The sequence below is a fragment of the Callithrix jacchus genome, chromosome 7 (assembly GCF_049354715.1).
Source record: "Callithrix jacchus isolate 240 chromosome 7, calJac240_pri, whole genome shotgun sequence".
In the NCBI taxonomy this organism is placed as follows: Eukaryota; Metazoa; Chordata; class Mammalia; order Primates; family Cebidae; genus Callithrix; species Callithrix jacchus.
Window position 1 is genome coordinate 126,545,456 of NC_133508.1, and position 16,849 is coordinate 126,562,304.

Genomic DNA, 16,849 nt, shown 5'->3' on the forward strand with positions numbered 1-16,849 from the left:
GGTTTATATGGACAGAGAATGTGGAGCCTCTTCTCATATATGCATTCTGCACAGAGGCAACCACATTCTCTGCCAGTGCCCATAGATCATGCAGCCTTCACCCCAATGAGAACTGTTCACTGTCTGTACTTCAAAGCCTAGCTAAGTGTCCCAGATGTCCTTCATTTGCAGCCAGGGTGCCATACAAAGGCCACTTGGCAGGAGAGATGCTCGACTGTGCCCCATGGTTTGTTTGGTCTCATCAGATTTTCATCATACTCACAACACTCCAGCCCTATCCTAGGATTATAGTAAATCCCTGAATAAGAGCACGGGGCAGAAACACAGAACTGTGTTTTATATGAGAAAAAAAAATCTACCCTGAACAGAAACTGCATAATATCTCATTGTAAAATGCATTCCAGTTGTCAATATCTCTCTTGAGTCCTTCTGCATAATTTCAAATATAGGATTTAAAGATCATATTAAAAATTAGTCTATAAATACACATGAATTTAATTGCTCTGTCAGTAAAACATAGACCTCATATTGAACCTTCACTTTGCAAACTTTATTGTTCAACAAAAATGCTCACATCATGATTTTGAGTTAAGTTTAATGGCAGTTGTTCGACACACTGGAGTTGCTCATTCACCTTGTTCCTTGGAGAGAGGGAGCTAGGTAGGCAAACTTTTCTCCTTGGACTTTTAAAGTATGTTACATGTTGAGTTCGATGATCTTTCTCTCATCTGGATATCTTGTATCTCCTTCTGAAGTCTCTTGCTCTCATTCTGGAATCCCTCTTTGAGAAGGAGTTCCTGTTCCTAAAAGCAAAAGTGGAGAATAAACCCATCCAGTTTAATACACTTTCACCACATTAGTTCCCCATTTGATACTTATATTGATCCTTCAACAATTTTTGACACTCGTTTTTGAAATGCTTCTTCCCTTACTTTCCATTCTAGCACTCTCTTCTGAGTCTCCAGTACCTGCCAATAATTTTTCTGTGATTTCTTTAGCTTCAAAAATGTTCTTGTCCTACAGGTTCTAAAATATTAGTGACCCAACATTTTATTCTTCAGTCCCTTTACCCTTCACACACATGCAACACAGTCTTTCTGGAAAAACTTTTGTTCTTTTCTTTGTGTTCATTTCTGATCTGTATAGTATGGACTTAAATATATATCTAGGAAGATATGAAAGATAGGTCATTTTTAATTGATAGGTTACTACATAACTCAAGACTAAGGTAAGTGTTTGATTGGAGAATTTAGTACGAATCTCCAAAATTCAGAGGTAACAGAAATAAACTGAGGAGATCAGAGACTACAGTGGCCCATAGGGTATTTCTGGGCAAACATAAATGTGGAAAAGAGCCCAGAGAACAAGAAAGTATTGGCACCATGGGCACTTAACGAGTGCGTTTAAGTGGGTAGATGGTTAGAAAATCTTTCTTCCTTTTTTCTTTTGTTTTCTTTTTTTTTTTTTAGATGCAGTTTCACTTTTGTTGCCCAGGCTGGAATGCAATGATGTGATCTTGGCTCAGTGCAACCTCCACCTCCCAGGTTCAAGTGATTCTTCTGCCTCAGCTTCCTGAGTAGCTGGGATTACAGGCATGCACCACCAAACCCAGCTAATTTTGTATTTTAAGTAGAGATGCATTTTCTCCATGTTGGTCAGGCTGGTCTTGAACTCCCGACCTCAGGCAATTTGCCCCCCACCCCCAGTCTCCCAAAGCGCTGGGATTACAGATGTGAGCCATCATACCTATCACAGTTAGAAAATCTTTCTACTTATAACAGTGCTTCTAGACATAAAGTTATAGCAGGCATGACAGAAACAAAATCCCTGTGGATCTCTCTGAGTAGGAAAGTCTGACTAGATATTTCTCCGGGTAGTCCGATGCAGAAAAGTTACTTATTGCTCATGAAATTATAATTTCTTCATTTAGCAAATGAGAAAATAATAGTTCCTCTGCCATTAGAGGAAAATTTGATCACATAATGTAAAACACGTGTGCAGTGCCTAGTACTGTTTATTAGTGACAGCATAATAACGTATTCCATGTGATATTGTCCTGAAAGTAAACAATCTTTGCTAACTAGAGATGACTAGCATAAAAACGGGGAATGAAAAATGTAGTAGTGTCTGGGCTAGAAAGTTTTTTGGGAGGCATTAGGTTCTCACCCTTACACTTTGTTTTCGATTTGAGGCGCCAGAAAAGAAAATTGAGATGATGCAATTGAATACCTTAAGTTTACATGTGATGGTCTTCTCTTGCTCCGCCATTAACTGGGCCTTATCACGCTCCATCTTCTCAGTCAATTGTTTCACATGTTCCTGATAACTCTTCTCTTTCTCTTCCATCATCTTCTCATTCTTCTTTTGTATTTCCTCCAACATTTTCATTGCAGCTTCTGCAGATTCAGCCTTTATACGTTCCACTGGGGAAGAAAAATAAGCAGAAAAAAATGAATATTCAATTGCAGGTGTTCCCTTTTCCTTTCACTCTTTTTTGTTTGTCTTATCCTCACATTACTGAGAAAACTTCTTGTAATTTTGCCTGCGTAACCAGAAAACCACTGATCATACACATTAGTTAAGAAAACTCTTGTAGAACTATGAATGATACTTGCCATTCTTTCTCTACAATAATACTTCTAAGTGGAGCAATATTGCTAACTGACAGTTTGAGGACTTTCCAACCATCTACAGTGTTTTCAGCTGTTCTCACCTTCAATCGCTTTTTCCTTTTCTGAGAGTGACTGATCAGTTTGTAGAAGTGAATCAGCCACATCCTCCTTGGACTCCAAGTATTTTTTCAGCACTTCTTCAGCCTGGTTATACAGAGAAAGATAGAATGAAGAAAGGGTGATTATGGTTTAGCACAAAACCCTGCAATACATCTGCTAATTCAATTTAATTTTACCACTCATGTAACAATTCACTTTATAATTCAAATAGTGTTGAAAATTTAGTAGTTCTGAAATGCAACTCTGGATCTCCCTTCAAACCTGTTCCTTTCCAATCACCCCAATTTTAGTAATTAATAACTCTGTTCATCTAACTATATCTTGGTTATCTTTGTTTTCTCACATACCCAGTAAGCAATCATCTGCAAATTGTGTTAGACTTTGCTTCAAAATAAAGTCAGAACCCACCCCTTGTCACCTGCTTCATACAAACACCCTGGTCCAAGACAGCATGACCTCTAGGCTGGATCATTGTTAAAGCTTCAGAATTGGTCTGCTTCCACTCTTTTTTCCCTACAGTCCATTCTCCTCAGAGCAGCCAGAGTTTCACTATATTATTTAAAGAAAAATCATACCACTCTTATACTCAAAGCCCTCTATTGACTTTCTAATTCATCAATAATAAAATTCAAACTTCTTTAACTGGATTTCAACATACTCCCCAGTCTGGCCTCTGGTCTCTGACCACTCCTCTGAATGTATCTCTCACCAATCACTCCTTGATTCACCACCTGCCAGCATATTAGCTTTCTTGCTATTCCTAGCACACAAGCAAATTTATGTATCATGGTCATTTCTGTTATTTAAAATTTTCTTTTCCTAGAATCTATTTACCTCACTCTTTTACTTCTTTGAAGATTCTGCTGAAACTTGACCTCATCTGAGAGGCCTTTTGTAAGAACATACACATAAAATTGGGCTCAAGATGAGATTTGGTGGGGACACATCCAAACCATATCAGTTGTTTTGAAAAAACTAAAAGAAATTCAAAATAATGCAGAGAAGGAATTTAGGATTCTATCAGATAAATTTAACAACGAGCTTAAAATACTTTGAAAGAATCAAGCAGAAATTTTAGAACTGAAAAGTGCAGTTGGCATAGTGAAGAATGCATCAGTCATTTAATAGCAGAATTCATCGGGCAGAAGAAAGAATCAGTGAACTTGAAGACAGGCTATTTGAAAATACACAGAGGAGACAAAAGAAAAATAATAATAAATGATGAAGCACACCTATAAGATCTAGAAAACAGCCTCAAAAGGACTAATCTAAGTTATTGGCCTTGAAGAGAAGGTGGAGAAAGAGATAGAAGTAGAAAGATATTAAAAGAAATAATAACAGAGAAAGATATCAATATCTAAGTCCAAGTAGGATATAAAACCAAAGAAGATTTAACCCAAAGAAAGGACTAACCTCAAGGCATTTAATAATTAAACACCCAAAGATCAAGGATAAAGAAACGTAAAGTGGAAATCACATGCAATAGAGCCCTAATATGTTTGGCAACAGGCTTTACAGTGGGAAATTTATAGGCCAGGACAGAGTGGCCTGACATATTTCAAGTGCTGAAGGAAAAATCCTTTTACTCTAGAATGGTATAGCAGGTGAAAATATCCTTCACACATCAAGGAGGAATAAAGGCTTTTCCATAGAAAGAAAAGCTGAGTGATTACATTGACACTAGACCTCTCCTACAAGAAATGCTAAAGAGAGTGCTTCGGTCATAAGAAAAGGACATTAATGAGCAGTAAGAAAACACTTGAATGTGAAGACTCACTGGTAATAGTAAGTACACAGAAAAAGAGAATAATATGACATTGTAACTCTGGTATGTAAACTCCTTTTATCCTAAGTAAAAAGACTAAGTGATAAACCTGTCAAAAATAGTAATTAAAACACATTTTAAAACATGCACAGTGCAATAAAATATAAATAAAAACAACAAAGTTAAAAAAGTGGGGGGATGAAGTTAAGGTGTAGAATTTTTATTCTTTTTTTGCTTGTTTGTTTATACAAATATTGTTATTTGGGCTACAAGATGGTATTTTCAAGCCTCCTGGTGACCTCAAACTGAAACACATACAACAGACACATAAAAAATGAAAACAAGAAACTAAGTCATATCAGCAGAGCAGAGAAAGTTAATTTCACAAAAAGGAAGACAGGGAAGAAAAAACAACAGAAGACCTCAAAACAACCAGAAAACAAATAACAAAATGGCAAAAGTAAGTCCTTACACAGACTGGCTGAATGGATTGAAAATACCAAGATCCAGATTCAGTTAAAACTATTTTCAAGGTTGGATCCAAGATGGCCAATTAGGAGCAGCTCAGGATTGCAGCTCCCAGTGAAAGCACAGAGGGTGAGTGGAAGCCGCATTTCCAGATGGATTTTTATTGCCCACAGGCCAGGAGATTCCCAGGTGGAGGAGCCCCATAGGTCACCAGTGCTGCTGGTTTGGCCAGCATGGCTGCTTTGCTGGCGCCCTGGGGCAGCAGTTCTCCATACAAAATACACGGGTCTGGGCACCATTTTAGCTGTTGACTGGGGCTCTGGGAAGGCAGAGTCACCCATTCATCTCATTAAAAAGGGGACTTAAACAGGGAGCCAGTTTTTTTAACTAGACAAAAAAATGCCGCGAATCTCAGTGCTGCTGTTTTAGGTTGTGCAGCGGGTTGCCACATGGGAAATCACACAGATCTTGGCACCTTTTCAACAGGAAACTGGAACACCTGGGAAAGAATCTACTATTCAGGCTCAGCTGGTCCCAACCCCACAAAAAAACAGAAATTGGAAATGCTCTGGGTTGAGAGTTTCACAGCAAGTACAGCTGAACCTGGGAAGGTCCATCTTCGTGGGGGAGGGGTGTTGGCCATTACTGAGGCAGTCCAGCACTACAGAGGTAGTTTGCCATCGCTGAGGCAGCCCACCATTGCTGAGGCAACCCACCATTACAGAGAGAGTCCACCATTACAGAGGCAGTTCTAACTACGCCAGTATAAACAGAAATGCAGGGAAGTTCACATGGCAGCTGGACGGAGCCCACAGCAGCTCAGAAAAGCCTCTGCAGACAGACAGTGACTAGGCTGGCTCATCGCTGGGCAGGGCAGCCCTGATAAAAAGGCAGCAGCACAAAGGAAACTCATAAATAAAGCCCTAACTACCCAGGATGGAGCACCTGGGGAAAAAAAGGGGTGGGGGTATGAGTTCTGTTGCAGCAGACTTAAACCTACCTGCCCAGTAGCTCTAAATGAACAATGGAGATCAGAGCTCAGCACTTGAGCTCCTATAAAGGACAGACTTTCTCCTCAAGCAGCTCTCTGACCCCCATACATCCAGAGTCACCTCATAAAGGAGACATCAGACTGACATTTTGTGGGTATCCATCTGGGACAAAAGTAGCAGAAGAAGAAACTAGCAGCAACCCTTACTGTTCTGCAGCCACTGCAGGTTATCCCCAGGCAAGCAGGGCCTGGGGTGGACCTCAGCAGTCCAACAGCAAATGGGCCAGAACGTTAGAAGGAAAGCTAAGAAACAGAAGGAAATAACTTCATCCTCAACAAACTGGACGTCCACTCAGAGACCCAATCTGAAAGTCAACAACTACAAAGATGACAGGTGGATAAATCCACAAAGATGGGAAGAAACCAGCCCAAAAAGGATGAAAGCACCCAAAACCAGAACGCCTCTCCTCCTACAGGGGATCACAACTCCTCCCCAGCAAGGAAACAAGGCTGAATGGAGAATGAGTGTGGTGAATTGACAGAATCAGGCTTCAGAAGGTGGGTAATAAGAAACTTCCGTGAGCTAAAAGAACATATTCTAACCCAATGCAAAGAAACTAAGAACCTTGATAAACGATTTGATGAAATGCTAACAAGAATAGACAACTTAGAGGGGAATATAAGTGAATTGATGGAGCTGAAAACACAACATGAGAACTTCGTGAAGCATGCACAAGTTTCAACAGCCGAATTTCCCAAGCAGAAGAAAGGATATCAGAGGTCAAAGATCATCTCAATGAAATAAAACGAGAAGGCAAGATTAGAGAAAAAAGGGTAAAAAGGAATGAACAAAGTCTCCAAGAAATATGGGACTTTGTGAAAAGACCTAATCTACGTTTGATAGGTGTACCTGAATGTAATGGAGAGAATGAATCCAAGCTGGAAAATGCTCTTCAGGATATCATCCAGAAAAACTTCCCCAACCTTGTAAGACAGGCCAATATTCAAGTCCAGGAAATACAAAGAACCCCACAAAGATATCCCTCCACAAGAGCAACCCCAAGGCATATAATCATTAGATTCACCAGGGTTGAAATGAAGGAGAAAATGTTAAGGGCAGCCAGAGAGAAAGATTGGGTTACCCACAAAGGGAAGCCTATCAGACTCACAGCAGATCTCTCAGCAGAAACCCTACAAGCCAGAAGCGAGTGGGTGCCAATATTCAACATCCTTAAAGAAAGGAACTTTCAACCCAGAATTTCATATCCAGCCAAACTAAGCTTCATAAGTGAAGGAAAAATAAAATCCTTTTTGAACAAGCAAGTACTCAGTGATTTCATCACCACCAGGACTGCTTTACAAGAGCTGCTGAAAGAGACACTATACATAGAAAGGAACAACCAGGACCAGCCACTCCAAAAACACACCAAATGGTAAAGAGCATTGAGATGATGAAGAAACTGCATCAACTAATGGGCAAAACAGCCAGCTAGCATCAAAATGGCAGGGTGGTATTTACACATAACAATATTAACCCTAAATGTAAATGGGCTAAATGCCCCAATCAAAGGACACAGACTGCCAAATTGGATAAAAAGCCAAAACCCATTGTTGCGCTGTATCCAGAAAACCCATCTCACATGCAAGTATACACAAAGGCTCAAAATAAAGGAATGGAGGAAGATTTACCAAGCAAATGGAGAGCAAAAAAAAAAGCAGGAGTTCCAATTCTCATCTCTGATAAAATAGACTTTAAACCAACAAATATCAAAAGAGATGAAGGATATTATATAATGGCCAAAGGATCAATGCAACAAGAAGAGCTAATGATCCTAAATATATACTCACCCAATAAGGGAGCATCCAGATACAAGTTCTTAATGACTTACAAAGAGACAAGTTCTTAATGACTTACAAAGAGACTTTGACTCCCACACAATAAGAGTGGAAGACTTTGACACCCCATTGTCAATATTAGACAGATCAACCAGACAGAAAATTAACAAGGATATCCAGGACTTGAACTCAGACCTGGACCGAACAAACTGAATAGGCATTTACAGAACTCTCCACCCCAAATCCGCAGAATATACATTCTTCTCAGCACCACATCACACCTACTCTAAAATTGACCACATAATTGGAAGTAAATCACTCCTCAGCAAACGCAAAAGAATGGAAATCATAAAAAACAATCTATCAGACCACAGCACAATAAGACTAGAACTCAGAATTCAGAAATTAACTCAGAACCACAGAGCTTCACGAAAACTGAACAACTGGCTCTTGAATTTTGACTGGATAAACTGTGAAATGAAGGCAGAAATATAGCTGTTCTTCAAAAAAAATGAGAATGCAGACACAACATACCAGAATCTCTGGGACACATTTAAAGCAGTCTCTAGAGGAAAATATATAACAATAAATGCCCCCATCAGAAGAAAGGAGAGATCCAAAATTGAAACCCTATCAACAAAATTGAAAGAGCTAGAGGAGCAAGATAAAAAAAACTCAAAACCTAGCAGAAGACAAGAAATAACTAAGATCAGAGCAGGACTGAAGGAGATAGAGACACAAAAAACCCTTCAAAAAATCAGTAAATTCGGGAGCTGGTTTTTTCAGAAGATCAACAAAATAGACCACTAGCCAGATTAATAAAAAAGAAAAGAGAGAATAACCAAATTGATGCAATAAAAAATGATAAAGGGGATATCACCACGGATTTCACAGAAATTCAAACCATCATCAGAGATTATAACAAACAACTCTATGCATATAAACTAGAAAACCTGGAAGAAATTGATAAATTCCTTGACACTTCCATCCTTTCAAGCCTAAACCAGGAAGAAGTCAAAACCCTGAATAGACCAATAATAAGGTCTTAAGTTGAGGCAGCAATTAAGAGCCTACCACACAAAAAAAGCCCAGGTCTAGATGGGTATACAGCCAAATTCTACGAGACACACAAAGAAGAACTGGTACCATTCCTTCTGAAACTATTCCAAATAATCCAAAAAGAGGGAATTTTTCCCAAATCATCTTATGTGACCAACATCATCCTGATACTGAAACCCCGCAGAGACTCAGCAAGAAAAGAAAAGTTCAGGCCAATATTCAGGATGTACATAGATGCAAAAATATTCAATAAAATACTGGCAAGCCAATTGCAACAGCACATCAAAAAGCTGATCCACTGTGATCAAGTAAGATTCATCCCGGGGATGCAAGGCTGGTTCAACATATGCAAGTCTAGAAACATAATTCACCACATAAACAGAACCAAAACCAAAAACCACATGATTATCTCAATTGATGCAGAGAAAGCTTTTAACAAAATTCAACAGCACTTTATGCAAAAAATCTTCAATAAACTAGGTATTGATGAAACATACCTCAAAATAATAAAAGCTATTTATGACAAACCAACAGCCAATATCATACTGAATGGGCAAAAACTGGAAGCAATCCCTTTGAAATCTTGCACTAGACAAGGATGCCCCTTCTCACCACTCCTATTCAATATAGTACTGGAAGTTCTAGCCAGAGCAATCAGGCAAGAAAAAGAAATAAAGAGTATTCAAATAGGAAAGGAGGAAGTCAAATGGTCTCTATTTGCAGATGACATGATAGTACATCTAGAAGATCCCATTGTCTCAGCCCAAAATCTCCTGAAACTGATAAGCAACTTCAGCAAAGTCTTGGGATACAAAATCAATGTGCAATAATCACAAGCATTCCTCTACACCAAGAACAGACTTAAAGACAGCCAAGTCAAAAGCAACTGCCATTCACAATTGCTACAAAGAGAATAAAATACCTAGGAATACAACTAACAAGGAACGTAAAGGACTTCAAGGAGAACTACAAGCCACTGCTCAAGGAAATAAGAGAGGACACAAACAGATGGAGAAACATTCCATGTTCATGGTTAGGAAGAATCAATATCGTGAAAAAGGCCATACTGCCCAAAGTAATTTACAGATTCAATGCTATCCCCATCAAGCTACCAATGATCTTCTTCACAGAACTGGAAAAAAAACACCTTAAACTTCATATGGAACCAAAAGAGAGCTGACATAGCCAGGTCAATTCTAAGCAAAAACCAGAAAGCGGGAGACATCACACTCCCGGACTTCAAACTATACTACAAGTCTACAGTAATCAAAACAGCATGGTACTGGTACCAAAACAGAGATATAGACCAATGGAACAGAACAGAGGAATTGGAGGCAACACAACATATCTACAACCACCTGATCTTTGACAAACCTGACAAAAACAAGCAATGGGGAAAGGATTCCCTGTTTAATAAATGATGTTGGGAAAACTGGCTAGTCATGTGCAGAAAGCAGAAACTGGACCCCTTCCTGACACCTTACACTAAAATGAACTCCAGACAGATTAAAGACGTAAACATAAGACCTAACATCATAAAGACCCTAGAAGAAATCTAAGGAAAACCATTCAGGACATAGGCATAGGCAAGAACTTCATGACCCAAACACCAAAAGTATTGGCAACAAAAGCCAAAATAGACAGATGGGACCTAATCAAACTGCACAGCTTCTGTAAAGCACAAAAAAACAGTCATTAGAATGAATTGGCAACCAATAGAATGGGAAAAAATTTTTGCAGTCTACCCATCTGTCAAATGGCTGATATCCAGAATTTACAAAGAACTGAAACAGATTTACAAAAAAAAAACAAACAAGCCCATCTAAAAGTGGGCAAAAGATATGAACAGACACTTTACAAAAGAAGGCATACATGAGGCCAACAAACATATGAAAAAATGCTCATCATCACTAGTCATTAGAGAAATGCAAATCGAAACTACATTGAGATACCATTTCACGCCAGTTAGAATGGCGATCATGAAAAATCTGGAGACAACAGATGCTGGAGAGGATGTGGAGAAATAGGAACACTTTTGCACTGTTGGTGGGAGTGTAATTTAGTTTAACCATTGCAGAAGACAGTGTGGCAATTCTTCAAGGACCTAGAAATAGAAATTCCATTTGACCCAGCAATCCCATGACTGGGTATATATCCAAAGGATTATAAATCATTCTACTATAAGGACACATGCACACAAATGTTCATTGCAGCACTGTTCACAGTAGCAAAAACCTGGAACCAACCCAAATGCTCATTTATGATAGACTGGACAGGGAAAATGTGGCACATATACACCATGGAATATTTTGCAGCCATCAAAAATGATGAGTTTGTGTCCTTTGTAGGGACATAGATGAACCTGGAAACCATCATTCTCAGCAAACTGACACAAGAGCAGAAAATCAGACACCACATGTTCTTGCTCGTAGGTGGGTGTTGAACAATGAGAACCCATGGACAAGGACCGGGGGTATCACATACTGGGGTCTGTTTGGGGGATAAAGGGGAGGGACAGCGGGTGGTGGGGAGTAGGGGAGAGAGAGCATGGGGAGAAATTCCAGGTATAGGTGAAGGGGAGGAAGGGAACAAATCAAGTTGCCATGTGTATACCTATGCAACAATCTTGCATGTTCTTCACATGTACCTCAAAACCTAAAATGCAATTAAAAAATAAATAAATAAATAAATAAACCAAGACCCGGGGACTTCCACCACAATGGCTGAATAGCAACAGATCTGGACTGCAGCTTCCAGCAAATGCAATGCAGAATGAGAGTGATCTCTGCATTTCCAACTGAGGCACCAGGTTAATCTCAATGGGATTGGTTAGACGGTGGACATAGTCCAAGGAGAACAAACTGAAGCAGGACAGGGCACTGCAAGGGGCTGGAGAACTCCCCTCTTAGCCAAGGGAAGCCATTAGGGACTTTTCTGGACACTCTGGCACTCTGGCTCAGATACTGCACTTTTCCCATGGTCTTTACAACCTGCAGACCAGGAGATTCTTGATGGTGCTTATAACACCAGTGCCCTGGTTTTCAGCACAAGACTGGGTGGCCATTTTAGCTTCTACCTGAAGGGCCAGTGACACAGAACTGCTCATTACCCTGAAAAAAAGGGGGCCAGAGCCAGGGAGCCAAGTCATCTGGCTCAGCAGGTCCCACCCCTACAAAGGCCAGGAAGCTAAGACCCACTGGCTTGAAATTCTTGCAGCCAGCACAGCAGTCTGAGTTTGACCTGGACCAGTTGAGCTTGGTAGGAAGAGGGGTGTCCACCATTACTGAGGTGGTTTAACCTTGCCTGTGTAAACAGTCACTGGGAAGTCTACACAGCAGCTGGGTGGAGCCTGCGGCAGTTCAGCAAGTCCTCTGTAGGCAGACTGTGAATAGACTCCCTTCTTGTTGGGCAGGGCATCTCTGAAAAAAGGCAGTAGCCCCTCAGAGACTTATAAATAAAGCTCTACCTTCCCAGGATAGAGTAGAAAGAATGAATAAAATAAGTATAGCACAACATACTTGATAGCATAAAAGTTCACAACACAGAAGGGTGTCTATAGTCAATAATAATTAAATTGTACATGTTAGGATAACTGAAAAATTATAATTGGATTGTATGTAACACAAAGGATAAATGCCTGAGTGACCAAATACCCCATTTTACATGACATGATTACTATGCATTTCATAGTTGTACCAAAACATCTCATGCACTCCATAAATATATATATCTACCATGTACTCACAAAAGCAAAAAAGTAAAAAGCTACAAATTTGGGTTATTAGTAAATACATATTTTATATAATTGTTCTTAGTATTAATGAACTAGGCTCTCAGCCCAGTTCCTGGAACACAGGAAGTGCAACATAAATGTTAACTGTTATTACCATTTGTTCATAAGCTATAATTTGCTAATTGCCTGTGTGTATTTTGAGAGAGCTAAATATTTCGCTTATGTACAATCTAAGTAAACATATAGCTTACTGAACTTAAAGCAGCATGTCTGCAACAAATGATACTTTTTTTTTCCTCTCTTTTTTTTTTAACTGCTGTATCCCCAGCAACTTGACAAGTGCCTGGCATACAGTTAGGCCAAAACAAATAATTGTTGAATGACTGGATGAATAAATAAATGAGTCAATTTGATAAACCTTTTTCGAGGGCTACATCTGCGCTTCTGAGGAGGAAGTTGCTATCTCTCTCATGGTGGGCTCTCTTATTGAATCAGTAAACGGAAAAATGAAAGGCAGAGGCCCTAGGCACCAGTTGCAGTGCCATTTACCTTCTTGCCGGTGGGCTTTGAAAGTATCCCCTCAGCACGTCCCAAGAAATGGTACCCACCGTGTCGTACCTGTATCCCCTTCCTTGGCACCTGGTAGTACTTATTCTTCAGCTCCTGCTGCTTCTGAATAAAAAGACGGTAACCTCCTGGTTTAGAAAATGTTCCCTGCTTGACATCTTCTTCTAAAGGGCTAAATATATCCTGAAGTAAAGCCATGCAACAATCTGATGATGCTTTTGAATTCTGCTCACAAAAGTCATCTCGCCTTGCTTCCAGCTGGGCCTGTGAAGTGGCAAAACAGCACAGATGTTTCAGTGAAGCCATGAGGAGGATGTTAACTATGTAGAGACTGGGAAATGCTTCTCCTTGAAGAAACTGTGGCCTCCAAATAGGGCCGTGCTCCTCACCTTGCTGTTAGATCCTAGAATATCCCTAAGTTGTGCTTATTGCAGAAATTTATCTCCTTCTCCGTTTGTGATTTCCTAAAGCTCCTTTCTTCCAGTTTTCCTGCTTCAGAGAATGAGTCTCAAAGCACACACTATTTCATATGAAACTTATCTTTTCAAGTCTCTCATTTGAGGAATAGTTCTGAGCAGAAACACTGGAGTCAGGCAACCTGCCTAGAGTTCCCAGATCCACTATACTGTGGCTTGTGACACACAACCTTTGTGAACTGAGGATTTCTTGTCTGTACAGCAGAGGAGCAATACCCATCTTATCAATTTCCCTGCAGGGTTATATGCGGTGATATAAGGTGTTTGGCCCACGGACTTTTTTAGAAGTGCTCAGTAAGGAGTACAGGATTATTTACTACATTCTTCAATATGAGAATATTTTCTCAACATACGACTAATAAAAGTAATGAAGATTGCACCATAGGTATTGTCAGTATTTAGAAAGTTTCATAAAACACATTTATTTACATTAAATCACTTCAGATAACATAACTAAGAAACTTTCTTTTTCCTCCTTAGGTCGGGAGGGTGGCAATTGCTGACATCAGCTATCTAGCTTCACCAGAACCTCTGAATGTAGCAATGTATCACTTATAAGGTCCCGTCTTCCTAGCTAGAGAGAGAACTCGCACTTGTCAAGTGGTCATTCTTCACGCAAAAATACTTATTTTGCCATTGGCTTCCATTTAAAAAACAACACATTATTAGAGTTATTTAAAAATAATTTAGCCCCCACTCATAATTACCAGGGAATATAAAAACAACGTTTTTTTAATTTAAAAGAAAAAAATAACATAGTATTTAATAATGCTGTTGTACAATCTACTTACTTTCTTAAAATATGGCACCCACAGAGGATAAACTAATGAAACTGAGTTTCTGTAAAACTTATGTGCCATTTTTAAAGGTCTAAGGCTATGCATATTCTAGTCTTTTAATAATTATTTCAAATACGTACACATAACTGAGTGCAACTATTTTGGGGTCTAAAAAGAATTATTCTCCCACGAAGGGCCCATGTTATTCTGCCTCTCATGACGTACAACACCAAATATACCCCTAATTTCCTCTGGAACTTGTGATCCACGTCCTTGAAAGAGTTCTTCATGAAGACTTCAATGGCCTCTCTCTCACTGTCCCTGTGTAGGTCCAGCAGCTCCTGGAGGGTTTCTGTGGGCAGCTGCACCTTCTGGCTCATCTGCTGGTTGTAGTGGGCAACAGCCTTTTCCACTGCAGCTGAGTTCTCTAACTGGGCCAAGGCCAGGACTGCGTTCTCCATGCAGGGCAGATCCCCACTGCTGATGGCACTGACATAGGTCAGCACCAGGCTCTCTAGACCTGCAAAAGGGAAATTTTTAAAAATGTGACTATCACTTGGTGGGACCGAGTATTTTGTGTGCTTTTCAAGTGAGTGTCACAAAGAATAGTTTTAAAGAATTTTTGGATAAAGAATAGTCATGGAATTATTTGTTAATCTCTAGTCACAGAGGAAATTAAAGTTACTCTTTCCTAATTCCTTCACCCAAAAGGAAGATACTGAAATGAATAGGATATTTTGTGGCTGAGATACTAGGTCAAGGTGTTATCTTAACTTTCTTTTCTCTCATCTCTCCCTCTATTCCCTTTTTCTCTTCACTCCTAATTTAGGAAAGAGGTCAATGAGAAAACTTAGCCTTTTTAATTTTCATTAATTTGAGTGGTGCAGGCCACTAGTCCTGTGTCTGGCTTACGTAAACATGTCTTCTTACATATTCTCTCATCAGAGCTACATGCAGGGTATAAACTCATTGCGTTTGTCAGGGCTTTGCTACGTGTAGCACCGTAAGTCTCCCATGCCAGGAAGACCTCATCTCAGGTGAACTGGAGTGGTTGGTCATGAACAAGAGGTGATTATTTGTGACTAAATCCTGGACCTTGTCATCTCTCTGTAGTTTTAAGTACCATCTGTATGGATGGCTGGTATATTTTGCTTCCTGCATTGACATTTCTTTTGAGCTTTGGATTAAAAATAAGTTTTGCACCTTATTTTTAATGCACTTTTTATATTCCTTACTGTGTAAAGCAGAAGAAACTCAATATTAAATAATCTAAATATCAAAACTTCATCCACTCTGAAAAACTATTTCTCCTCCTGATCTCATTAAATAACACAGCCATTAAAGCAATTGCTAAACTCAAAACTCTGCAGATAGGCTTGGCATTTTCTTCTTATTCCTTTCACAAATTCATATTCCCTCCATCAACAGGCCTTTTAGATTTAATATCCAAAATATGTTTGGATCTTGTCCATTTTCACCATTTTACTGCCATAATCTGAGACTAACTCAATGCCCATTTATCGCTTAGCCACTGAAAATAGCATCCATCCTCTCATTCTCTCCATTCACCACTCCAACAAATTATCTACAAAATATTCAGAAAGATATGTATAAACATAAGTTAGATAACTTTACCTAACTGCCAAAAACTCTTCCCTGGAACTTAGACAAACTCTAATCTCCTCAAAATCCTTTGCCAGTCCTTTCAGGACCTAACCCCTGTATACTTCTCTAATTATGACACGTCTCTTATTCAATCTACTCTTGTTCCAATCACCTGTCTTTTTTCTATTTTCATTAAAAGAAATTGAAATGAAATTCTGCTCTGTCACCCAAGCTGAAGTGCAGGGCATAATCATAGCTCACCATAGCCTTGAACTCCTGGGCTCATGCTGGGTCCTCCTGCCTCAGCATCCTGAGTAGCTAGGACTCCACGCATGCACCATGCATTTGGCTGATTTTTAATTTTTTCATAATAATAGTGTCTTGCTATTTTGGTCAGGCTGGTCTTAAGTTCCAAAGATCAAGAAATTCTCCCACTTTGGCCTCCCAAAGTGCTGGGATTACAGGCTTGAATCACCGTGTCAAGCCCCTGTCTTCTATTTTCTTGAAGCTGCAAAATTCTTTCCTGCCCTGGACATTTCTACATGACATTATTTTTGCTGTAAAGCTATTTCTCTATGTGTTTTGGTTAGCTCTTAATCATTTATTTTATATATATTTATATATGTATGCATGTATTTGAGACAGGGTTTCACTCTGTCTCCCAGGCTGGAGTGCAGTGGTGTAGTCTCGGTTCACTGCAACTTCTGTCTCCCAGGCTCAAGTGATCCTTCCTACTCAGCCTCCTGAGTAGCTGGGATTACAGGTGTGAGCCACAATGCTGGGTTAGTTTTTGTATTTTTAATAGAGACAGGGTTTCATCAAGTTGCCCAGCTGGTCT

At 39.6% G+C, this 16,849-nt stretch overlaps 1 protein-coding gene across 1 annotated transcript in view; it reads right to left on the reverse strand.

The window, feature by feature from the left end:
• Positions 1 to 528: 528 nt before the first annotated feature.
• The window catches only part of LOC100405150 (guanylate-binding protein 2), a 28,295-nt gene continuing 11,974 nt past the window's right edge, over positions 529 to 16,849 (reverse strand). Inside the window, exons 7-11 of the mRNA XM_035252076.3 lie at positions 14,646 to 14,926; positions 13,203 to 13,415; positions 2,714 to 2,816; positions 2,230 to 2,423; positions 529 to 803 (exon numbers count right to left, since the gene is read on the reverse strand). Coding sequence (XP_035107967.3) covers positions 687 to 803; positions 2,230 to 2,423; positions 2,714 to 2,816; positions 13,203 to 13,415; positions 14,646 to 14,926 — 908 coding nt within the window. The 3' untranslated portion in view covers positions 529 to 686. The remainder of the gene's footprint in view (positions 804 to 2,229; positions 2,424 to 2,713; positions 2,817 to 13,202; positions 13,416 to 14,645; positions 14,927 to 16,849) is intronic.